This window comes from Phodopus roborovskii, unplaced genomic scaffold (genome assembly GCF_943737965.1).
Source record: "Phodopus roborovskii unplaced genomic scaffold, PHOROB, whole genome shotgun sequence".
Taxonomy (NCBI): Eukaryota; Metazoa; Chordata; class Mammalia; order Rodentia; family Cricetidae; genus Phodopus; species Phodopus roborovskii.
The window spans coordinates 11,955,827-11,981,355 of record NW_026125059.1 but is presented as its reverse complement, the minus strand read 5'-3'; the positions used below and the strand labels follow the sequence as shown (position 1 = coordinate 11,981,355).

At 53.4% G+C, this 25,529-nt stretch overlaps 1 protein-coding gene across 1 annotated transcript in view; it reads right to left on the bottom strand.

Annotated features, from left to right (window-relative positions):
- Positions 1–2,090: 2,090 nt before the first annotated feature.
- The window catches only part of Prex1 (phosphatidylinositol-3,4,5-trisphosphate dependent Rac exchange factor 1), a 149,702-nt gene continuing 126,263 nt past the window's right edge, over positions 2,091–25,529 (bottom strand). The window contains exons 20-40 of the mRNA XM_051186107.1: positions 24,979–25,115; positions 24,337–24,433; positions 22,635–22,822; positions 22,130–22,291; positions 21,338–21,548; positions 20,672–20,948; positions 18,612–18,818; positions 17,432–17,520; positions 15,646–15,728; positions 15,445–15,535; positions 13,921–14,049; positions 12,557–12,598; positions 11,520–11,740; positions 10,180–10,279; positions 9,189–9,332; positions 8,979–9,093; positions 7,591–7,657; positions 6,155–6,327; positions 5,160–5,262; positions 4,910–4,977; positions 2,091–3,599 (exon numbers count right to left, since the gene is read on the bottom strand). Coding sequence (XP_051042064.1) covers positions 3,557–3,599; positions 4,910–4,977; positions 5,160–5,262; positions 6,155–6,327; positions 7,591–7,657; positions 8,979–9,093; positions 9,189–9,332; positions 10,180–10,279; positions 11,520–11,740; positions 12,557–12,598; positions 13,921–14,049; positions 15,445–15,535; positions 15,646–15,728; positions 17,432–17,520; positions 18,612–18,818; positions 20,672–20,948; positions 21,338–21,548; positions 22,130–22,291; positions 22,635–22,822; positions 24,337–24,433; positions 24,979–25,115 — 2,747 coding nt within the window. The 3' untranslated portion in view covers positions 2,091–3,556. The remainder of the gene's footprint in view (positions 3,600–4,909; positions 4,978–5,159; positions 5,263–6,154; positions 6,328–7,590; positions 7,658–8,978; positions 9,094–9,188; positions 9,333–10,179; positions 10,280–11,519; positions 11,741–12,556; positions 12,599–13,920; positions 14,050–15,444; positions 15,536–15,645; positions 15,729–17,431; positions 17,521–18,611; positions 18,819–20,671; positions 20,949–21,337; positions 21,549–22,129; positions 22,292–22,634; positions 22,823–24,336; positions 24,434–24,978; positions 25,116–25,529) is intronic.

Sequence of the window (25,529 nt, the reverse complement as noted above, 5' to 3'; positions counted from 1 at the left end):
ATGCCTGCCTTGAACACTGGAGCAGTCTGGGGATCCCTCTCAAGACAACCTGAGCCTGGTCTATACCACCACCTAGTGGCCACAGTTTTAAGTGGTCCCAGCAAGAGGGGGGTGGGATCTGGGAAGACAGTAAAAGTGGGTTTATCGGTCACATCCCTCACACTTATCTCTACAGTTGACGAAGGTCCTTGTGTTCTCACAGATACAAATGGAAGATGAAAGGCAAGGAAAGAAGAGAGGAAAGAACAGGAAAACAATTGTGCCCAAAGGCCCGCCACAGAACAAAGAAAACCAGAAAAGGCGGAGGGGGTAGGGAGTGAGGGATAAAGGAACAGGAACAAAAACAATGACCAATAAAAATAAAAAGTAAAATAAAATAAGGAAAAAAAAAAGACCCAAGCGCGGGGGGGTGTGGCGTAGAGGAATCAGTGGGGGGGGGAATGTTTATATGGAATTCAGCTAGGCAGCAGGTCTCCTGGTCCAAACAACACCAGCTGCACCTTCAGGCAGGCCCTGTCCCCAACACGGGCACCCAGGGCCAGGCTCTGTGTCCATAGGAGGCAACAGCAACTTCTGGGATTCCACAGTCCCTGGTGCCCCCTGCTGGATAGGCTGGGCTCTACATGCCTTCAGAACATTACTGCAAGGCCAGGCTGTCCTGAGTGAGGGCAGCATGGCATCTCCATTGCTTAAAAAAGGAAACTGAGCCTCTGAGAGAGGTCGCGACATCCCTCCCATCAAGCACAAAGGCTTCCAGGTCAGGGAGAAAGGCAAGAACATTGGCCTCTAAAGTCATAAGACAGGCCCTCCCAGCCCGCTGACAGTCCCAGCTCTTCCCACCAGATCCAGGAACAAAAGCTACTGGCCCAGTCACAGGTGCTCTGCCTTTGGTCTCTCTGCTTCACTTCTGGGAACCTTCTGTCTGCAGATCTCAGAGCTTGATTTCTGTGTACACCCCTGACCCCCCAGCAACTCTAACTACACATAGGTGAAGCTCTCAGTGACTCCCCTGAAATCCAGATGCTGGCTTCAAATGATCCAGAAGATGCTATCCCACGCCCCCAAACCCTCGCAGAAGCCCCCAGAGAGTTAAAACAGCACGGGGTCATTTGAAACTGGAACCGAGAAGCAAGGTCACCTCTCAGGGGGACCCAGTGCCCTTCAGAATAAACCTGGGACAGGCAGAGGCGGTGAGGGACTCTTATATGACAAAGGGACAGGGGAAACACCTTTTCCAATGTGTGGGAAGAAGAGGAAAAGGGGAGGAGATGAAGCAGAGGAGGAGGAAAAGGGAAGCAAAAGGGTAAGGGGGAGGGGGCATCCAGGGCTGGCCACGGCCTGCACATCAAACTCAGTCCTGGAAGTGACTGGCTTGGCTGGGCTTACAAATCCTGGCAACTCATGGAGCCTAAGCAGATAACACACCTACAAATAGTGTGGGTCCCATCTGGCCTGGGCCTGTGTGTAGCAGGGATGCTCTGGTCAGCCTATGGGGACTCTTGTGATCAGCATGCTTGTGGCCAGCTTGGATTCCGTCTTGCTGCATTTCTGATTTTAAGATTTATTTGTGGGTATGAAGATCTTGCCTGCAATCTACATCTGTGTACCACACGTGTACAGCCAGAGAGCAGAGGAGGGTGTCGGATCCCCTGGGCCTGGAGTTACAGATGGTCCTAAGCTGTGGTGTGGGTTTTCTTCCAGAGCTCTTATTGCTGAGCCCTCTCCAGGCCATTAAGTGTTAAACTCCACTTTTGCTCAGATCCATTGTCTCAAGACACTGGGACAGACAATAGTTCTATGGCTACTCTGGATTTGCCCTGCCCTCTGAACACATGGAAAACACCCACCCAGAACAGGCCAGGAAACCTCTAGAAAAATACCAGTCACATTTCTCTCCTGCCAACAACGAACTCAAGAGCTTAGAATCCAAAGGAAGATTGGAATCCAATATAAAAAGCTGTTATTTGTTGTACGGGACCTGTCACATTCACATTGTTCATGCTGTTGGCTCAGGGCCACTGACCTCCAGGTTAGGTGTCCGAGCTGGAACCCATCCCACGCCACTCACCACCAAACAAGCAGACCACACCTTATTTGTATTATATACTGACTTTTAATAATAATAAAAAATCTATCGTGAATTTAATGAAAAGAATCTGTACATTTAAAATAAACCAGGCATGATGTCCTGGCCCTCAGGGTCCTTCCCCATTGCCCTCCGCAGGGTTAACACGGGGCCCTGATTCTCTGGACAAACAAAACACACCAACAAAGCAACTCCATAGCAAGAGAAAGGTGGCCCCTGGGGACTGAGAAGGCCATGCTCCCCCAACCCAGCCTTACAGCCAGCCAGAGGTCACAGGATCTTCTCCCTCCTCCTCCATGCTAGCAGGTCCCTCTAGATGTTCAGAAATTGGGGATCAGACAAACAGCCAAGGGGTGCCCACGTGCAGACCCCTACCCAGAAGGTAGACAACAGGCTCCTAACTCTGGTTCTCCGAGAAGTCCCAAATGCCCTGTTCTGAGATGGCAACATGGAAACCAGACATACAGCCCAGCCCTAAGCCACCTCTCAAACCCCGGTGCAGTCATTCAACAACAACGTTCAACATGGGCCAGATGTGGGGGTACTGAGGCGAGAAGGGGGGGTGGACCCTGTGAGCCACATCCCGTGACCTTCAGATTTTAAAATGGAAATAATGACCTTTTAAATGTTTTCAATAATTTAGTTTTTTTTTTTCTTTTCTTTTTTTAGTGAACTGAATAAAGCTGTTGATACTACTTTACGTTGGTCCCGTTAGGCAATATACTTTTCTCTGAACTTTAAAGTGTCAAAGACATAATCATAAAACTTAGGGGAAGGGGAAACTCTTGACAGCACTAACAATAATGATAAGAAAAAAATACAAAATATAAATCACAGAGGTGTGCCATATAAACTAGCATCAGAGCCAATCTGGTGCCCAGAGCTGGCAGCTCAGATTCCAACGGCAGTCATGAAAGCTAGCAACTCTCTCAAGTGTCCACGAGGTGACGGCTGCTCAGCCCAGTGTCCCTCTCCTGGCAGAAGCCAGGCTGTCCCAAGTCTGCTGGGCTGTTAGTAAGGGTAGGGGGCATATCTGGAAGCTTCAGCCAGGGCAGGAAACAGGCACAGTCTCCAGGAATGTGGGCCCGGAATGAACCCCGGGTTCAAAGTGCAGCTTTGCCATCTGAGGAGCTGGGTCTTCAGGCCTCCAGCTACCGGACCCTGTGACTCGTCCCTGTGTAGGGGACTTGGGTGAGTGTAGGCATCCAGGCCCCAGCTACATTCATGTGCTCTGGGGGCCCTAAGCCCTCAGACTTTAGGCAGAAGTATGGAGACCCTGCCAGCCCAGCGGTGATCAGCCAGTCTGGGGAGGGTATGCACACAGAGGCTTATCCTGGACGGTGACAGCTGGGTCAGCTGGGTAGATCTCAACACAGCTATGGCAGAAGCCTCAGGTCACCTTGTGGACCCTCCGTGTCCTCCCACATCACAGCTGCAGAGGCAGTGGCTGTGCAGGGTGTACATCGGTGTTCAGATGTCCCCATCCACTGGAGGCTGGCAGAGGCGGTAGAGGCTGGCGGGTGAAGGCAGAGAGCATGAGGAGGGGCCCGAGAGGGCGCCACATGGGGCGACTTCCCCCTTATCTATCAGACAAGTGATGCACACCCAGAACAATACAGAGAGTATATGTACTGAAACTGCCCTTGCTACCCTGCCCCCTTCTCAGGGGCAGATTTGGTCCCTCTAGGGCTGTGGTTCTCAAGTTGTGGGTTGCGACCCCCTTGGGGTTGTATATCAGATACCTACATCATGATTCAGAACAGTGACAGAGTTATAGTTATGAAGTAGCAATGAAGATAATTTCATAGTTGGGGGTCACCACAACATGAGGTCACAGCATTAGGAAGGTTGAGAACCACTACTCTAGAGGCAGGCAAGGCATTTCCAAATGGCATGTGTACTTGGATGCTTCAGAGTACAGACACTGGGCAATAGTCTAAGCTTCTCCCCATACCTCACGGAGTTTGAGCCTGCCTGTTTGTAGCCACGGTGGCTCCTTGGTTTTGGAAGGGCCACAGAGGGGTTACGCCTTCCATGAAGGAGTGAAAGGGATGATTTCAGGAGTAGGGTGACCAGGCAGGAGGTCACCGTGGTGAACGTGAGAGGGTAATGACAGCGGTGAGGTTAAATGTCCAGGCCATGACTGTCTGGGGTCGGCATTCCAGCTCCGCTACTAACTGCGTGACCCCCAGCAAGATACTGAACACCTCTGGGCCTCCGTGTGACAGCCGTGTGACAGCCGTGTGACAGCAGGACCTCTCTTGCAGGGCTGCTGCGGGGTCAACTGGGTTTATAAGAGGGTGGACGGCGCCGTTCCTCAACAGGCCAGGGGCCAACAAGAGCATGAAGACAAGTTGGCAGACCAAAGGACATGAAGAGGCTTCAGGGAAGTGACAACAGCCTATCAGGGCCCTGATCGGGTTCCATCCGGGCACGCTCACTAGGAGACACTGCCGGAAGCCACTCTTTCAAAACACACTGGTTCAGAACTCCCGGGCAGCCACTGGTAGCAGAGCTGGCAGGGACTAAAGAGTCGTGACCGCTTGAGGGGCAGCAGGAGCTGGTTGCTGAAGATGACAGAAGGCTGTTGCCACAAGACTGGCAGAGTCACCATCAGGGGTTGGGGAGGGAGCCCAACAGTCGATCACAGGCTGGGTAACAGGTTAAGTCTTGGTTGTGACCTCAGAGCTCCCACAGTGAGAGATGGCCCCATGGAACACTGTGGCTCTCTTTGGGGTAAGACCCAGAGTCTTACACCAAGCAGGCTTTGGCCTTCCTGGGAAGATGACAGAGGCTGGGGGGGAGAGGTGGGGGGCTACTCACCGTGGTGCACCTTGGGGCATTGGGTCCTTGACTCGAAGGTTTTTGGCCAAAATTTCCACTCGAGGACCCTGGAAGGAAAACTTCCGTCAGGCCTGGGCTGAGGAGCTAAGGGCACAGGGCAACCAGGGAGCTGGGTGGGGTAACAAACGTGAACAGCTGAGACGAAGCAAGGTATCTGGGGCTGATGAAGCACACCCCACAGGGCTGAGCTCAGGACCCCTGGCCACGGTGCCCGCTGTGGGTGGCTTACCTGTTTGCGCATGATGTCTGTGGCCTGCATGACACACTTGGGCAGCAGCCCGTGACTCCGTGCCAGGATGGCTGCCTGTTCCAGGGACACACTCAGGGTGCTCCTGCAGTGGGTGAAGACACAGGTAGGACAAGGACCACTTCCTGCACGCCACTTCCTGTCCACTGCTGCCTCCCTTCCTCCCACCATCCCCAGGTGTCCACTGCCTCTCAGGAGGTTCCTGGGTCCTCCCATTCAGTCCTCCTGGCAGCCATTACCTCTCACCCTCTCAAGGCACGCTACCCACAACCCCCTAAGGCAGAACCGTGAACCAGGGACTTCCTGGAGCTTTCTACAAGTGCCCATAGCCCCAGGCAGAGGCCCCTGCGAGCACTTGACTGAGGGATGGTCCTTGGAGGCTCTCTTAGGAGATCAGAGAGGGGACAGAGGTGTGTGCCTTATGTCTGCTCCTGGACGAGGCTGGGAGACAGACTGTTTATATTCTTAATCTACACTTTCATCCATCCAATATCCTCAATTCCCGAACTGTAACATACCAGGCCTCCCCTGCAATAGTGTGTGACACTCAGCAGTTTCTCTGACCTCCGCCTGCTGCTTATCCCCCTCTATCTCTCCCCACAATCACAAGGGCCACAAATGTCTCTAGACATTGTTGGGTACCCCCCCCAAGAGTAAAACAACCCCAGTTAAGACTCTGGGATAGCTTCACACAGTCTTGACAGTTACAAGGAGACAGCAGTTCCCCTGGGTGGACAATGGCTCATGGAAAGTCTCTCCCTTCTGAATGGGCTAGAATCAAAACAAGGCATGATCCTCCCAGGCTCACTGACCTGGGCTACTCCATTTCACCCACAGGTAAGTAAGTCCAGGCCCAGAACATGGGAACTACAGCACCAGGATTTGAACCCAACCCTCCCACATCTGTGCATGAGCCCCCAAATACCCAGAGCCTCCCCAGCCCTGCTATGTCCCATCTGGCCTTGGCTCAGGCTCACCGTTGCATGCCGGTGCCACACATGGTGATCTGGCACGCCCCCAAGCGGTAGCAGAGCTCTGAGGAGATGGGGATGAGACCGGCACCAAGGCTCCCGGCAGCACCAGCTTTGGGGTGCACGAAGGACTTCATGAGACGATAGAGTTCATCCAGGGCGTTGATGGGACGTATCAGCTGCAAGAGACGCGACAGGTGTCCAGAGAAGCCCAGAGCCCTGAAAACTTCACTGGCCTTCTCTATCATCCTTCTGATCCACAACCAGCTGATACACAACCCATGTCCCTTTATGAGCTCCAGAACCATCTGCAGCTCCCACTGCCCTGTAAGTTGGTGCTTAGCATTTACTGTTTCAATTCTGATCTTCCAAGCTGGCTTTTCCCCTGCCAAGTACAGCCCCACCTAAGCCAATGGGTAACATCTCTTATCCTCTCTAAATCTGTCACAGCTAGCTCAAGTGGCCTCTCCGGAGGACAAGCCATTCCTTATGCTCGGTCTTCCTCAACCCTGTGTCATTACGACACTTGGGCTGTAGCCAGCAGACTACAAAATCCCCCAAGATGGAGCCCACAGCCTCTGAGCCCCAAGTCCAGTCCCTCACAGCCATCTCCAAGTTCAAGGTCTATGTGGGCCAGGGGAAGCAGGCCAGAGAGATGCATTGTGGGCGAGGGGCAGAAACCGCTCAGTCGCATGGAGATGCATCTAGCATGCAGCTAGATCTCAGACCACTCCACTTCTCTACTGGGTTCTCTATGTGGGTATGGAAGCTTTGATTTTGTTGTCATCCTTAGACAAGAGGAATGACAAGGCACTAAATCGGTAAGAACAGACACAACACTCGCTCCTAACCGAAAAGCCAAGAAGTGACAAAGCTCTAGTTTCAACGGAGAATGTTTGATCTCTGAATACCTGGTAATGACCTGAAGCAAAAGGAAATACTGTGTGAATCCATACTTGGCGTGACAGTCAACACTCAGCTTGAGGTCTCAGCTTGAGACATGTGACAAAGAAAGGGCTCACAAGAGAGGCCAGCAAGAGCATGTCACCCAAGGAAGTCCTAGGACAGTGGCTCCCAGCCTTCCTAATGCTGTGGCCCTTTATACAGTTCCTCACATTGGGGTGACCCCCGGCCATACAATGATTTCATTGCTACTTCCTAACTGTAATTTTGCTACTCTTATGAATCTTCCATAATGTAAATATCTGTTCCACAGAGGTCTTAGACCACTTCTGTGAAAGGGTCATTTGACCCTCAAGGAGTCACAAAGGGGTTTGTGACCACAGGTTGAGAACCTCTGTCCTAGGAGGAGGAAGCAAGCTGCAGGGGCTGTGTGGGCTTAGGGACTTCTGGGTCTGATTCTGTTTAGGGCAAACTCAGGAGGTAATGACCCTGGCCCAAGTGTTCCCACCCTGCCCAAGCTTCCAGGGACATCAGCACACCTGGTCGATCTTCACAGCTGTGGTCCCTGCATCTGTAGGAAGGTTGGACCGCTCCAGGTAGAATGCCCTGAAGGAAATAGATGGGGCTAAGGATCATGCACACATAGCAGCCATGCATGCATGCATGTTCCCACTACACACACACACACTCACACACTCACACACACACTCACACATATACACAAGCTTTGGCCACGCCCCTGCCCTGGGTCCCAGCCCTACAGTTACAGCCCTGCATCCTCCCGGGACTCTCAGAAGGAAGTCACTGAGTGCCTCTGGGGGCTGTATGTGTGTGCCAACTGTCACCTGCTCCTCCAGCAGCCCTAGGGAAGCAAGAAAAGGTCTCTGGCTTCTTCAATGTCACCTCTGCCTGACTTCCCTGGACAACATTCCTATCCTTGCTTTCTCTCTTCTGAACATCTTGCAATTGGCACGACACTGTTCTGGGTTTACAAGCTGGTGCTTTTTTGCTCCCTCCAAATCCGTCTAGTGAGCTGACTAGAAAGCACTGGCCCTTTTAAGCAGTCCTTGTCTTCTGCCATACCCAGCAAAATAGCCACGAAGGATTCAGGAAGAAAATTGTTTTGACTGTGTGTGAATAAAACTTTATTTATATACAAGGGGTGAGCTGGATTTGGCAGCCCGGCCTTGATAGAACAAGTGTTCATGAAGAACAGGGCTGTTTTCTGAGTGCCAGGGCAGTACAACGCCCACAGAAAGTCTCCATGAACACTCTGAACAAAGGAAAAGAAATGAGTGGCTCAACAGTCAGACACAGGAAAGACAGTGGCAGCAACAATTACGTCGGAAATTGTGCCCTGGGTCCTGTTGCCTAACAAATGCATGGAAGCTTCATCTTCCAATTTGCAAATGGTCAGAGGGGACCTGGAAAGAGAGTACCCCTCTCCAGGAACCCATTCCCTGCCTCTTGATATTGCAGAGAGAGCAATGAGACAGGACTCAAGAAGGGCCACTGCTGGGAGCCTGGTCTGGGTCTGGTGAAGGTGAGATTATGGGTGTGTTGGAGGGTGTGGTTGTGGGTGTGGCTGTGGGAGGCTGTAGTCAGATCTTAGCTGCTTTCCTGGCCCCAGCTGACTCCTGCCCTCTTTATTTCTCTCTGGAAGTTCTCCTCAGCGCAGGACCCAGTGCCAGGAGCCCAAAGATCCCATCAGCAACCCTCCCTGAGCAGGGAGGAATGGGCCGGAGAGACTGGACTCATGTGGCTGTGTGACCTGGGGCAGGCTGCAAGGCCTCAGTATACTGGGTTGTACAATGGGTTAGTAGTGCTGCATGTGCTCCAGAGGGTGTCAGGCTTGCCCACAGCTTTGCAGGACATGTCCTCACCTGCAGGCTCCCTCCTGTCCCTTCCAGCCCACAGCAGCAGCTACCTGAGCTTTCTGTAGTACTGTTGCACCTTCTCCAGGGACTGTGCGTTGATCTCCTGCTGCAGGTTTTCTGCAGCCTGGCTGCCTGGCTGCGGAGGCCCGTCTACATTCTCCAGAGCTAAGAGGGAAGGCAAGGGAGGCTCAAGGCTGGGCCTTAGGATGCTCCGAGGCCTCACCCACCACCCTGGAGGGTCCCCCAGCCTGGCTGCTCACCTTTTGTGAAGAGCACAGTGTGCAGCCTGAGGCTAGCCCCGCCCTCCAGGCGGGAGGGCAGCCTGGAGAAGTGGAAGCCATCCAGGTAGAAGACTACCTTTAGTGCCTGCCTGCTGCCCTCGATGTGATAGAAGACGTTGGTGTCTGTGGAGGGTGAAGCAAAGCAGGATGGCTCACCAGGAAGGCCAGAGGGGAAGTGGACATAGCTGCACCAGAGCAGCACAGGGCCTCTCCTCCCTCAGGGGCTCGAGTGGCACTCAGGAGGACTAACCTTATACCTCCAGTCCTTTTGACTCATAGGGTAGCCTCAGACCCTCTTGTCTTCCCAGGCTTGGGGTAGCATGCTAGGACTTCTGTTTCCACAGAATGGCATCCCAGAGGGACAGTCTCAATCCTCCCGCCCCCTGCCCCATGTGTGACTTTGGGCAGCCCCTGTAGCCTCCAGACCAGCCTGTGATGGCCACCCCCTTCACCTGCTCCCATACCCCGATTCCACACTGTTTCCTCCTGGCCCCTGGGGAGAGCTGGCTGTAGTGTCTTCAGCCTCCCCAACCCTGTCCTGTGACTCACTTGCTTGGCAGCTCAGAGGCCCCCTACCTAGCAAAAGCTGTCCAAAAAATGGGCCCTGTCACTTATCAGTGCCCATAAGGAAGAAAAGGCTGAAACAAAATGTGACTCAGAGCCTGTACCCGCACCATGCAGGCATCACTAATCAACCACCGCTTCTCCCTGAGCCCCACCCAGCCTCCAGACAGGAAGCTGCTATCACCTGAAGACTTGGCCAGGGAAGCAGCTAACTCCCCACCTTTTCCATGTGCTCCCCAAAGGCCGACTCTGAGATTCATGCTGGGGTGTGAGGCTGAAGCACTGGAAACTGATAAACTTGGGCTGCTAGCCTGGCAGCGGGGGGGGGGGGGGAGGAGCCAGGGTAGCTCTGAGTAACCCAACTCTCAGGGCAGGAAGGGAGGGCATCATGTGACATGTGACTCACTGGCCACAGACGTCTCATCCAGCTGCTTAAAGGAGAAGGTGACGTTGTCCAGCTCTGCCAGGGTCACCCAGATGTCCTCCAGCATGGTCTGTTCCTCCTTCTGCAGGAAGAAGATGGTAAGGACTTGGATGCCACCCTGTCCTGGGCTTCCTTTCTCAGCCCCGCAGACCTGTCCTGCCCACTTTTCCCAAGGCTTTCTGCACCCTGGTCCCCTAACCCCACCCAGCAGCATGACCAAGTCTGGTAGGACAACCTTCGGGACACAGTCTGTCCTACTCGAGCCTCCCAGCCAACACCCAATTGCAGTCGCCACTTCCCACCAGGACAGCCCAGAGGGCTTCCTTCTCCACACAGGCCTCGGCTCAGGGCCTCTGCATACTCTTCCTTAGACCATCGTTCTGGGTGGCAGAGTCCACAACTCAAAAGCTGCCTGCCTCCCCAGAAAGTCTGGCTTTGACCACTCCCTCCAGAGACACTCCCAAGCCTGCAGGCTTTTCTGAGTTCCCTCCTAGCTTGATGTCTTCCCTCCCTTCTCTCAGTGTACCTCTTCTGCTAGGAGGTGAGTCACAGACCCAGAGGCCAGCTCAGTGCTGGTGACATCAGCAATTGAGCTGGGTCTAGTGTTCCATCCTGAGAAGGGTTTAGTGATGGCTGCCATGGGGTGGGGGTGGGATGAGGGTGCTTTCTGGGCCAGAGGCAGATCTTTGGGGGACCAGAAGCAGTGCTCATCAGTGGCCAGCAGGGGGTGATCTGAGGCTACCCAAATGGCCACCTCTGGAGCCACTTGTCCTGGAGCCGATATGGGATGCTGAGCCAGCACCTCTGGGGGCTACACATGTACTAGATGCAAGTAATACCCCTCCACCCCCGCCCAACTCCTCAACTGTCCCAAGACACCTGCCCGCTTGTGGCTCAAAACCACTGGTTTGTGCTATTTCTTTTCCTTGTCTGACTGCTTCCCTCCCCCAGGACACCACAGAGCAGTGATCATCAACCTTCCTGATGCTGTGACACTTTAATACAGTTCTTCATGTTGCGGTGACCCCCCCACCCCCGCCAATCACAAAATTATTTGTTCGTTGCTACTTCATAACTAAATTTTCTACTGTTATGGATTGGAATGTAAATATTTTTGGAGGACAGAAGTTTGTCAGAGGGGTCACAACCCACAGGTTGAGAACCATGGTCATAGAGAATAGGGACTACTGTTCAGCCACAGACTCCCAACTCTAACAGTAAATGCTCAGCAAATCACTACCACAAGAACCCCTGGGTAAGCAGGAGCAGAGAGAGCCCGCAAGAGTGCACCTCCCGTGCTGCCACCCACCCTGGCCACTTACCGCAGTGGCTGGTGCCAGCAGAGACTGACAGTGCAGCAGGACACCTGTGGCTGCCACCTGTTCCAGCCACTTACGGCTGGCATCGCGGCTGCTCTCTTCATACTCGCCATTGTTGTTGTACCGGTAGTCAAGGGCCGCCAGCAGCTGCTCTGACAGGGTGCACACTGCAGCCACCAGGGCCTGACAGAACACAGCGTCCCGGCGCAGCTGCAGCTCCGTGTCTGTGGGAGGGGCCGGGTCAGACAGCTGTGCCAACAGCACCTCCAACCTCAACCCCCAACCCGGCACATCCACAAGGGGCCGGTGGAGAATTCTGGACGCACAATTCAGATACCAAAAACCAGTTCCACAAAAAATAAATTCTTCAAAAGCAGACAGATCCACTCTGCATCCCACCACCCCACTGCCCAAGCATCTGCTCCCTGAAGAAACAGACACGTGGCCTTTTCCAAGGCTGTGTCCAAACCCTGCCCCATCGGTCCTGCCACGGGTCACGGGCCCTCTCAGCCTCGGCCACACCAACACTATAATGCTAAGCTGCACATTCAAGACCAGTCCTAAGAATGCTTTCCCCGTGCCTCACCGCTACATGCCTCGCCCCTGACTGGCACAACAGAAGGATGAAGGACCTAGGCAACGCCAAGCAGCTGGTGAGAGAAGGCACATATGGAACATGCATGCATCCCCACATGCACACACCCGAGGCCTCCTGCAGCCCCAGCCTTCACTCTTCCAGGGCTGGGCTCTACTGAGTAAGGGCCTACCTTCCTCACCCTCTGTCTTTTGCTCAGTATCCCTGTCAACACCCACCAGGCCTAGGATGTAGCACTGAACAGGGCTCCTGCTCCCAGTGCCTGACACTAGTCTCCTGCCTAGTCCCAGAGCAAGAGGTGAGCTTCAACTAGTTCTTGGTGAGGCTGGGAGCAGGTGCTGAGGAGCTCCAGTGGGCACTGTTGGTCAGCAGAGGGACATTTCCCCAGCCTGCGGCCTCTGCACCCACTGTGACTCCCAGGTGCCCCTTCAGAACCTGTTCTCACCTGTGCACTTCAGCAGAGCCAGGAGCAGCTGGTTCTTTCCATCTGGAAGGAGAGAGGAGGAGGCTGAGCGGGGCTGGCGGAGGCGGTGACAAGCCAGTAGCTGTAGCACATAGACTCTAGCCCTGCACAAATGCTGTGGTGCTTGAGCTATGCTCAGAAGTAACGATGCATGCTGGGTAAGTTCCAGAGCCCCTGGGCATCAGACATGGAGCCCCTACTGCCACCCTTTACTGCCCCTGCATCCCCATCACAGAGGATAAAGCCAGCAGTGTTGTCTCTTGAGTCAGAGACTCTTGCCCTACAATGTGTCCACATGTTGCAGAGGCACAGGCATACAAGCAGTCTCATCGACCAACAGTCAAGTGTACAGCCGCATGTGCCCAGGCACAGCCCTGCCCTGTGAGGCGCAGGCTCACTTCTGCCTGAGAGGTGTTGAGTACCCAGCCATTTCAGAGATTCTCTTGGGTCTAAAAATCCTCCAAGAAAATTGGAATAGCCTCGAGACTTGGTACTGAGATACTCCTCCCTAGTGAGACACAGGGGAGGTGCTCTGGAGGGGTGTGGGGACAGCATGGGTGGGAAGAAGCCACTCGTTGAGGACATAGCTGTATCAGGTGGTAACTCATTCATCCTCATAGAAACATGTGGCGGAGAGAATGTTCTGAGCCTGCAGCATTCACTAAGAAATGAAGGCCCAGAGAAGTCAAGGAAGGTGTAGAGGTCACACAGCCAAAAGTGGCTAAGAAAGGATTTCTTGCTGGCAGACAGATCCTAGACTCACACTAGCAACCTACTTCTGTTTAGAAACCAGAATGGCTTGGCTTGATACGGCCATGCCTTTGTAATTCCTTTCTCCTGTTCCAGTCACCCCTGGTCTGAGTTGTTCTAGCCTGGGAGTCTCTGACTTAGATGCCCAAAGACTCAAATAGGTAGACGAGATATGTGTGGCAGACACGAGTATAAATACCTAATGTCCTCATTCAAGTGAGGCCACAGGGCAGCTGGCTGCTAAGGTGTCAGGAAATGGCAATTTCCCATATCACTGACAACTCAAACCAGCCAGCTTCAGTGTGTGATCTTGATGACAAATAAGGACCCAGATGGAATCCAGTTTTGGGAGCTAAGGAGAAATGAATCCCCCAGGCCAGCTCATAACTGCAAGAAGCCTCAGTAGGAAGGGCTCCTCTGGCCACAGAGAGCCTGGGGCCTCACCAGGTTGGGACATTCACTAGCAAATGGCTCTGCTGCTCTGTCCCTTCCTAGACATGAAGACAGGGCCACGTGGATAGCCCATTCCAGACCACATCAGTCTACATCAGAACCAAATGCCACCAACAAGCATGACACCCTCCCTACCCACTGACCTTCCACGTATCGCTGGATGTTGTCCACCAGGGTCCTGATGGAGCTGGGCAGGTTCCAAGGGTCCTCCTGGATGCTGATCTGGATCAAGTTCCGACCACGGACAGTGCACTCTTCTTTTTGCTTGAACTCTGGGACAACAAAGTGACATGAGATCAGGAAAGGGATGGAGGCAGCTCTGAAGAATGGTGGCACAAATGCCTGTGTCCTGTCACCAGGTTACAAAACTCACTACCACAGATCAAGGAAACTGGCAGTACTCATGGTTTTAGCTGGCTGCACAAACTGCACCTACAACAGAGACTGTTCATTGGTCTCGGTCTCGGCACTCCCTCCTTCTAGTCCCCCCATAGCTATAGCCAATCCAGTACAGACATTACAAGTCAATCTCTGCTGGTTCTCCTAGAACTGGAAGCTGTAGCTACAGGCTTCTCCTTATAGCTACAGCCAACTGAGCTGTCAGATGAGTGGTAACCAAGTAGCTTTTCCCTAACAGAAGCAGCAGCCCAGGCATGGAGCAGAAAGACAAGAATTATCTAAGGGCAGGCAGGCAGGCTGGCTGTGAGGTTACTGGACCTTGAATCTGCCCTGAGCAGGACCAGTTAAGGGTCAGGCAGGCACTCGACCCTGCTCAGGTTTCCCTCCATGCCACCTCTGACTTCAGAGGCCCATCACTAGGGACGTGCTCCTAAGACACAGGAGGTTCCCCAATTCTTTGCCACTTGGACTCTATGGTGGCTGCCTATCTGAATCTGGTCCCCCATACACAGCAGGTAACCCCAGAAGTCAGGAAAGCACTGACTCATCTCAGAGTCACAGTGTCCAGAGCAGACCTGGAATAAGCAGGAATCAGTTACTAGTGCCTAGATGAAGGAATGGACAGGCGGAGGGTGGGTGGGTGAATAGGTAGGGAGGGAAATGGCTACATGACTTGAATGTGAGTGGGAGGACCTGGGATGCTCATCTCTTCCCCTCTCCATCCTTTGGGGAAAGGCTAAGTCTGATGCCAGGAAGGCCCTTAGCACTTCTTTCCCTCAGGAAGTCCTCTCACATTAAGATCTAAGCAGGCACCAGGACCAGCATGTGCAGAGGACATTTTTGCTATGGTTTCAAACAGATTTGTGGCTTTGGTTTATCGCTAATTAGTAGCACGTTATATTGGTTTTTCAACTATATGAAGCTTAATACAGTACTTATGAAACTAAGTTTCTAGTAGGGTGAGTTTTGTTTAGTTTTTAAAAGTTATGTCAGAAAAAAAAAAAAAAACAGACTGCAGATGAAAATGATTACTGTGCACAGAGTCTGTAGTAAGGTTAGCCGAGGCAACACGAGGATTGAGGTCATGCTCCAGGCTCTCCCCGTCCTCACCCCACAGGCCCAGGAAAAGAGAAATACATTCTTGGCTAGGTCTGAACACAGAAGTGACCTGGCTCTGGCCTGCAGGCTGGAATCAAGACCCTCCCAGAGCTACCACACAGATGAGGAACAGAGCCCACATGTGGCCATGTCCTTGTTAGTCCCCTCACCTTGCCAGCTGTGCTCCATGGGGCAATGCTTGGTCTCTTCAAATGCCCTGCTCATCACAGGGCCCTTGAGCAGAGCATGGATGGAGTCCACCTAGGGACAAGAAGCTCCCGTGAGTACAGTAGGAGCCTGCCATCCACAGCGTGGCCCCCAACCCCACGGTGATGAGAGTGATCCAAGGCACAGTGGGACAATGGTCCTACCTGGTTGAAGAGATGCTCCAAGCAGCCGTGAAGTTTGTCCTGTTTGTCAGATGGGATGCGCATGTCACAGGGCAACTCATCCCCTGGTACAAAACAAAACAAAACAAAACAAAACAAAACACCATAACCACCAGCCTTGGACATCCCATCTTCCCAACCATTTTCCTGATGAGCTACCATGGCTATAGACCAGACCCACAGGGAATGTGAATCTGACAAGTCCAGGCCCTGGCCAAGCCCCTGGACCAAGCCTTCACCCCTGTGAGCCTCAGTTTTATCATCCATAACCCAGGTCATAGGCATTGAAGCCTTGCAGGGTTAGTAGGTAGGTGACAGCCTCCATCCGAGAGGGACTGGCTCTCCATCTATCACTCAGCTAGCCCTTCCTTCCCTGGGTTCTCTTTCCTTTTCCAAATATATTTAATTACATTTATTTATCTTCTTGGGAGTGGCTATGGAGCTCATGTGGAGGTCAGAGGACAACTTGTGGGAGTCTCCTTCCATCACGTGAGTCCAGTCAATCAAACCTGGGTTACCAGGCTGGACAGCCATACACCTTCAACCCACAGAGACACCTCACTGGCCTTTCTTGACTTTCCAAGGTATCACTGTGTTAAGGTTGCCTCTTAACACACTATGCAGCCCAGGCTAGCCTCAAATTTCCAGCAATCCTTCTACCTCATCCTCCTGATTACAAACAGGAGTCACAAGCTTATCTTGGCAGTTCCCTCACACAAGCACCCTCCCCACAGCAGTGCTCCCGGAGAGCCTTCCCATCCACCCATCACATGGCTCAAGTGCTCCCACCTTCACGCTCCTTCCTCTTCCCTTCCTTCTACTAAACTGATAGGGAATTAAGATTGCATCTCCATGCATAGACTTTTCTGGACACACAGGAAAGGGAGAACTGTTGTGGCAGCCTGAGACTCAGGAGGCTGAGACCTCATGGGGGACAGGTGGCCTTGAACCCTCCCGGGATTTTTCCAATAATGAACCTTGTAGAGGTGAAGCCTGGTCATGAGATAAATTTTTCCTTTCTTTTTTTGCAGAGCCAGGGACAGAACCAGGGTCCCTGCATGCTGGCCAACTGTTCCACCACTAAGCCGTATCCATGGGCAAATGATTTTTATTAAAGTCTGAAGCAACTAAGACCAAATAAAATCAGCAAGTGTCTGGCTTTAGCTAAGTGCTCCCAGCATAGCACTGCCTTGTCCATAAGGCAAAGCCAATGTCGGTCAGCCGACATTGGGACCACTAGGCAGTAGCCCCCTGATGGGAGATGTCATTCTGTATATGTTTCTTATACCGGTTAATAAATAAAGCACTGTTGGCCAATAGGAGAGGAAGATAGGAGGGACTAGGAGACAAGGAGGAAATAGGAAGTAGTAAGGAGGAGTCAAGATGGAGAGTCTGGAGAGAGCAGTATGCGGCAGCCGGCTCCCGGTAAGAAGAACACGTGGACATACATATATTAACACAAATGGGTTAATAACTAAGGCAGAGCTAGCCGATAAGAAACTAGTACCTGGCCAATAGTATAATATCTAATACAGAGTCTCTGTGCATTATTTGGGGCTGGTGCAGCAGCGGGACAAGACCAGCTCTGGCAGGCAGAAAAACCCATACACGTTACAGCCCCCACACTAGCAAAAGTCCATTCCATGATGCTGAGGATGGTAAAATGCAACAGCACAGCCCTCAGGTCCCCATTGTGACCTCTCCGTCACATACTCCCCAGCAAAGCCCCTTTGTCCTAGACCATGCTCTCAGGCCACCGCCTGCTCACCTGAGCCCATCTCATCACTGCCCAGGTAGGAACTGTTGCTTCTCACGCTGGTGTATGACAGGACCGAGTCACGATTGCTGTTACATTCACTGCAATGGGACAAGAGACACCCTGAGTCACCCTCATCCCAGCTCCTGGAACCTTCCTTCTGGGGTGTAGACAAAAATCCTTGCCTTGGACAGCCCAGCTAGAGGCAGCCAGTCCAGCTCAGCCAGTATCCCATGTCTGAGGTGGGGGAACCCATTCAGGTCCCAGCTCAGTAACACGTACAGGAACTTTCTTTACTCAGGTGTGTTAGTGAGTACCTCCAGGTTCTTGTGAGGCCTGGACAGACCTGCCCACACCACACTTGACCAAAAAGAACGCAGCAGGACGATCAAACAAGAAGCCATCTTGCCAACACTGCGCCAGCAGCATTTGACAAAGGAAAAATCATAGAGCCAAAGGTAGAGAATGAAAACCAAGAGGTGGGGGGAATCTGAGACCATGCTCCAAGGACACGGAATGACAAAATGCCACAGAGACACTGTGAAAGGTGGCCATGGGGACCAGGCAGACCTCCTGAGCACAGGAAGGGGACTGACACCAGGCGGCCTGGCGACATCGTTCTCTCAATCCTGCGGCTTCAGATTTTGCCCACACACTGCAGGCTAAGACAATCTCTGACCCCAAGAGTCAGATACCACATAATTTTCCGCTGGGAAACCCTGCTTTTCTGTAGTAATGAGGGTCACCTGTCACATCACAGGAAATTCTGCTTTTTGTCTGCTCATTAATTAATACCCTGCTGGTAATCTCAGAATAAATTTAACAACAGCAGGAATGCCACCCCCATCCTCAGAGGCAGAAAACATCTCTCTCCCTGGAGCTACAGAGGACCCCCACACACCACAGAACCCAGACTCTCCTACACCTGTGAACATATGGAGTAACACAGAATGAACGGTATCCATGTGCCAGGCTCCAAGGGCTCAACTCAGGGCAAAGGAGTCAAGGGAGGCATTCTGGAATATTCTCTGAGAGGCACAGATGCCCTGACCCTGCACCTCCACCCACCCAACACACACTGTTAGCCCCAGAGACTGATGCCTTCCCCAAGCATCTTGAGAAATGTCAGTCTTGACTTTCCTACAAGTCAGAAGTCTCAACTGTCCTCCGACCTCCCTCGGGCCACGCGCACCTGTAGGAGTCACGGTAGCTCATGGTATCATGGCCCGAGTCTTCCTGCTCATCTTCTGACACCTTGAAGCACACCTTCTTGATGCCTCCATGGTCAGTCCTGTCCACTTCACTCTCCTCACTGACCAGCGGGGAAGATGAGGTCTCCTCTGCCAAGGGTGGGTCACAGAGTGCAGCTGAGGTGGGCTCTGTGATGGTGGAGAGCAGCCTGCCAGAGCAAGATGAAGGCCTTGAAGGTGAGGACACAGGCTGGCAGGGCACTGCCACACAGGGGCTCAGCTCCACCTCATCTGACTCCACAGGGGATGAGGAAAGCCACCCAGTATCTCTCCCTCCCTTGGAAGTCCCTTCAGCAACTCCATGAGTACCCAGTGATGCCTCCTGCTGGACCTGGCTATAAACACCTCACATGGGCTGGGGATATGGTACCAGGCATGGAAGCCAACACCTGTAGTCCCAGAACTCTAAAAGTTAAAATATATGTAAGGTCAAGAACTTAAGGCTAGTCTCAGCTACATAGCAAGTTCTAGGCCAGCCTCAACTTCATGAGATTTTGTCTCAAAAGAACAAAAAAAAAAAAAAAAAAAAAAAAAAAGAAAGAAAGAAAAAGAAAAAGTAAACAAGAAACCCGGAGTTCGAAGGTCAAAGCACCTCAGTTACAGCCCCCAACTCTGCCACGGCAGGTTATGTCTACAGTAAAACTTTTATTGGTGGGCAGATTCTGGTTGTCGGCTGACAGCTATAATGAGTATCATTATATTGGCTGTGCAGCTAGACGAGGCCCTGCTGACTCTCTCCCACAGACACAGGTTAACATAGGTTAGAGGCAAGTTATTCCCTCTGAGCCTCTGTTTCCTCCTTTGGAAAACAGGGTAGTATCATGATCGATCCATGTGGCAGGCTACTGTGAGCACAGCGGTAAATGTATAAAAGACACAGGGCATCACTAGTCCCTGACTGTAAGTTTGCAAGATTTTTAAATAAATGTTCCCTGCAGGGGAAGTGGGCAGTGTCTGGAGACAGTCTGGACTGTCGACTTCAGGAGGACACCATGGTGATGAGCAAGCAGAGGCCAGGCATGCTGCAAACATTCTACACGACAAGGACCAAGTTACGAGTCTTTCTTAAACTCGAGACAAATGCCCTGACTGGGTCCAAAACGTTCCTTCAGGTGGTGTACAGGAAGCAGGTCCCTACACTGGTCCAGACACTGTTCCTGGCTAATGCATTTCTCAGGTCTCTAGACTAACAATGGCTCCTGCTCCTTCTCTTCTTCCTGTCCCTCCTCCTCCTCCTGTCCCTCCTCCTCCTCCTGTCCCTCTTCCTCCTCCTGTCCCTCTTCCTCCTCTTTCTGTCCCTCCTCCTCCTCCTGTCCCTCTTCCTCCTCCTTCTGTCCCTCCTCCTCCTTCTGTCCCTCCTCTTCCTCCTCCTCCTGTCCCTCTTCCTCCCTCTGTCCCTCCTCCTCCTTCTGGCCCTCCTCTTCCTCCTCCTTCTGGCCCTCCTCCTCCTCCTGTCCCTCCTCCTCCTGTCCCTCCTCTTCCTCCTCCTCCTGTCCCTCCTCTTCCTCCTCCTTCTGTCCCTCCTCCTCCTCCTGTCCCTCCTCCTCCTGTCCCTCCTTCTCCTGTCCCTCCTCCTCCTCCTGTCCCTCCTCCTCCTGTCCCTCCTCCTCCCTCTGTCCCTCCTCCTCCTCCTGTCCCTCCTCCTCCTGTCCCTCCTCCTCCTTCTGGCCCTCCTCCTCCCTCTGTCCCTCCTCCTCCTTCTGGCCCTCCTCCTCCTGACCCTCCTCCTCCTCCTGTCCCTCCTCCTCCCTCTGTCCCTCCTCCTCCTCCTGTCCCTCCTCCTCCTCCTGGCCCTCCTCCTCCTCCTGGCCCTCCTCCTCCTCCTGTCCCTCCTCCTCCTGTCCCTCCTCCTCCTTCTGGCCCTCCCCTGCTGCGGCTCTTTCTCCCTGATTCTCTTTCCCTCTACCTCCTCCACCTGTGGTAATCAAGACGGCCACTATGAACAGTGATGTGCAGAGAGGGTGGGGCTGAGAAGTCCCAACTGCCCCAGGCCAGGCCTCACCTATTGATCTGGGTGACATACTGCTTCATCTCCTTGAGGGCCACATCCAGCTTGGTGAAGAGCTGCAGGTATCCATCTTGAATCTCTCGGTCTTCCTGTCTGAGCAGAAAACTCAGGCCCCGGTATGGCTGGCTGGGGCCACCACTGGCTGACCCAAAGCTGCTGTCATTGAGACCCTGGCCTTGAGAGTCCCCATCTACTGCGGATGAGCATTTCCAGGATGGGGCAGCCATGGTGGTAATACAGTGCTGAGTGTAGGCCATAGGGTTCAGGTGGCCTGCAGTGAAACGGGGGAGCTTACTCAGAAACAGGCCCAGACTCACACAGAGGGGACCCTGCCAAACCTCTGGACTGAGGAATACGAACAGCAACTTTGATCTTTTGACACCCTTGGAACACTAGGTCACCCTGAGAAGAGAGTTGCCATTTGCTGATAATACATTTTAACTACTGAGGTCTTCTCTACTACCTAGAGTACAGACATGATGGCAGGTAGTCTGGCAGCCATATTCTACCACGAGAGGCATCATGAAGGTGAAAGGCTCAAAAGACAGGAGCCTGGGCCCTTGGTGACTATAGAGCCACTAACACCATCCTGGACAGTGACCTCCTGGCATTTTCCTGTTTCCCCATCTAACACACCTTCTAACAGACACACGCAAGTACCTTGTTCTGGATCAAGGCCGATGAGGGAGGGTTTGCGTCCGAAGCGGATGCTGAAGGACCTGCCCACCGAAGGGGTGGTCTTGGGGTAGGACACTTCCATGAGGTTGACATGACAGTTGGTGGGGCAGAAGTCCAGGCCACACAGCGGGTGGGGCTCCAGGGGTGCCTGCTTGAAGGGGGGGCTGACCCTGCTCTTCAGCTGGGCAGCAAACTGAGAGGAGGGGACAAGGGACTATGAGGTGGCATCAGGGGGTCCTTGAATACCCCTGGGGCCACTTTGTCCGGGCTTAGACCTGACTCTCCCAAACAGAGAAAATGAAAAAGCTGTGAATAAAGTGGGTCCCCTGAGCATCTCTCCCAGGGACAGCCTAGCGGGATCTGTGACATGAGCACTGACATGCACTCTTTTCTCTATGTTAGCTGTTGTACTGTCTCAGGAACCATGTCTCATGACCCTCAGTTAAGGTTCAAGCATGGTCACCTCCTCATACTCCATTGCTTGGGGCTGGGCAAGGAAAGGGAGAGGTGCAGAGCCAGGAGCACCTGGGGATCCACGAGGACAGAGGACACTGCAGCTAGAGTCACAAGGCTATCTGGTCACCACTGATTTAGGCCCAGCCTCAGAGTGAAGCTTCTGTGAGCAAACAGATCCCACGGGACTTGCTTAGGCAAATCCTGGATATAACTGGGCCTGAAGTTCACCCGTGGCCTGCCCACGACTGAGATGTGAAGTTTAGCCTTGCTGGGGCGAGCTGGCAGAGAAGCTGTGAGCAGAGTGTGGGCAGCACGTACCTCCTGGTAGCACCTGACCCTCTGGCTGATGCTCTCCAGCTTGGTGTCACAGATGTTATGGAACTCGTAGTGGGACATGGTGATAATGGCACTGCTCATGGCCATGAGCCGCCCACAGTTCTGCACAAAGATGCTGTCATCCTCAGCGAAGGCCTCAAGGATCTGGGGAAGGGAGGGTGGCTACTAAGCATGCCTATGTACCGTGTGGGCAGACTGTCCTCACATGTAGGGACCCTTTGTGCACCATGACACTCTGAGGGTTTGGGGCTGTGACACACCCATTTTGGAGAAAGGTAAAGTAAGGTTAAAAGGACAGTGACCATCTTCCCCAGGTCCGCAGCTGGTATTAGGAAAACAACTATGCCAGGGTTCCAAGGCAAAGTAATCAAGTACTTTGGGGCAGAATAGAGCCAGCCAGGGCCTGAGGGGGCAGGCTGGGGGTGGGACTGGGCATGGGCCCCGGGTGGAATGGGGATGGCTGGGGCGGGACTTGGCAGGGTGAGACCTTGGCAGCCAGGTGGAAGCAGCCGCGGGGCTCCACGATCTTCTCCAGCACGTGGCACTTGGCTCCGGCTGTGCTCACATACTCGTAGACCACACCATGCTCCAAGTGCACATTGTCCAGCGTCAGGCTGACCACAGCGCTGTCATCATGCAGGCTCAGCTGGGGACCCAGGGACAGCAGGGGCAGGGCTGGAAGCCAGAGGAGCAAACCATGCTGAGAATGGTCCTGCACCCTAGGAGTAAGACTGCCACCAGCACCCGAGTGGGACATGGTGGGACACACTCCAACAAGCACACTGTAGCTTCACCTGCTTGCTGGTCCGCTATCCTACACCCAGAGGGGTCCCAGAGTTGAGCCCAGTGCCACATTCGCAGTGGAAGCCGACCCCACCTGCCCCACAGACAGCAGGGAACTGCCAGTCCGACCCCGAGACATTCGCTTTCTCAAGTGGATTCAAAGTTGCCAGGGCCACAGTATAAAAAGCCCGCTGAGAGGCTGAGACATGAGAGGTGTGGGGTCGAGCCAGCACTGAAGCTGGCTGGCTTGCTCAGATCTGTTTGCTGAGCCCTTTCTGTGATCCAGCTACAGAAAGCGTCTATGTGTTTAGGACAGGTGGGGTGACCTCTGAGGAGGTGACATCTGAGTGAGGGGAGAGCAGGGGTCCAGGCACTGTCCACAAGTGTGAAGCTGGAGCAGGGAGATATTCAGCTAGATGCAGAGCAGAGGGGAAGTAGGAAAGAGAAGGGAGGTGACATGGGGAACCAGGCTGGCCCAGACCTCCCAGGCTTTGAAGAGTGTGGTCAGGATTGCAGGGAGGAGGCCACCAGAAGGCTGTTTTCATTTTGTGAGGATAGAGTGTGTGGCATGTGGCACAGGTCAACCAGGGAGAGGAGAGTGAGTGGCTGCTGCACTAATCCTGGTAAAAACCAGTTGCAGGCCAAACCAGTACCAGTGAAGGCGGCAGGAACTGGTCAGACCCTGTGTGTGGGAGGAAAGGAGGACAGGGTGAGTGAAGAAAGTGCTGCAGGAACCAGGGAGGGGGGACAAAAAAGAGGCCTGAGAATCCAGAAGGATAAACATGGATCGGGGTCAGGTTTGGGGGGAAAGCCAACTTCAGCCTGGGCCACAGTGAGTTTGCAGTGCCTGTCAACAGCCAGCGGAGGAAGCGAACTGACTGATAAGGGGCCAAAGGTGACTCCAAAGGGGACCGCAGCAGTTCACGATAGGCCAGTGGCCCATAGGAGACCTATACTTCTGACCCCATAACCCATGAATCTGTCAAACTGTCAGCAGGGAAGAACAGCGACTCAAGTCGCTGAGGAGTAAGTGGGAACAGTGCCATCAGGGTCCTTCGTGGCAGATGGAGAGAGAGCCAGAAAGACAGCGAGAGAGTTGTCAGGACTTGGGCCAACTGTGCTGGGCCATCAGCCAGCAAGAGAATCAGGAGCTGAGGAGTATGAGAAGTTTCTAGAAGCTGAAACAGACAAGTGAGTGGACTCCCCCAACAGTCCCAGAAAGAAACATGGCCCAGTGAGACTCTTCTAGACTCCCACGTGAGCTACTGAAGATGGGGGTCTACACAGAGATGTTATAGAGCCAAGGGCTGCAGTCCTGAGGACCAAAAGGGATGGATCTGGGGACACAGAGGATCAGCCATTATGGTAACTCCAAACTGAAACTCCTCACATTCCCAGTCCCTTACCTGAGTCATCTTCCTGCGGGTCCTCATCAGGTGCTCCCTGACTGGCCCGTGCCTGCTGAGCATCCTCATGGCTATGGTAGACCCACTGGTACAGACCCTGCAAAGAGCCACTATCAGAGGACCAGACCCCTAGTGCTCAGAGGGAAAGGGACGGGCCAAGTTGGGTCTGATTCCCATCCACGAGGCCACCTTGGAAGAGACCTCCAAAACGTCACTCTGGAACACTGTTCACACCCAGTTCTTAGTTTGGAACATGGGCTCCAGACAGGAACACGGGAGTGCAGCTTTGAAACACTAGAGGCACAGGCAATCTCTCCTACATCCCTAAGGCCAAGAAACATGTCCGGTGTGTGCCAGGTACTCAGTAAACACTTGCTTAGAGACTGAGTGTGGACATGAGTAACTGCCAACATCTACCAGAACCCAGGCCCCCAAACACGCAAGAGTGACCTCTATGCTCAATGTGGTTTGTGCACACAGCATATATTACACACTGCAGTTAACATTCTTATTTGTAAAAGGGCCCATCACACTCAGCTCAGCAAGGAAAGCCTCACCTGGCAGGGCGCATGGCCCAGCTCAAAGCTCCCAAGGGGCCTTCAAGATGGTGCCCAGCCTCCCACCTTCTTGCTGAGTGCTCACCAGGGCCTCCTCCCGGTGGTTGCGGAAGGCTTGGAAGTGCTCAAGGACCTCGAGGGCACCATCATTTGCCACGCTGTTGCCATTGACTTTCAGGATGCACTGGCCTGCACAGAGCCCGGCAGCCACAGCCTCTGAGCCTGGGGAACAGGAGCACTTGAGGCCAGAGACAAGAAGAGGAGCCACGTTCAGGCTACCCCCCATCAAGAGCTGCATCTAGAAGCTGTACTTCCTCCCACCTGCCAACCAGAGAGCTGCCAGTGACACCTGCAGTGGGCAGGGCAGAGCTGATGTCCCCACTTGGGAGCAACTGGGCAATTAGCCCAAGGTGGAACTTCAGATCCCCATCTCTCAGAACCCTGCATGACCTCAGAGTGAGGGACCAAAGCCAAGTGGCAGAGACACACCAAAGGGCATGGGCTCAGAAAAGCCCAGGCCACAATGCAGCCGCCTGACTCAAGCCCATCCCTCTCAACTCTACAATGCCCACACGGTGCCTCTCCACCCCAGGCTTCTGTGGGTTGACTGACAAGTCCAGAAATAGAAACAAATAA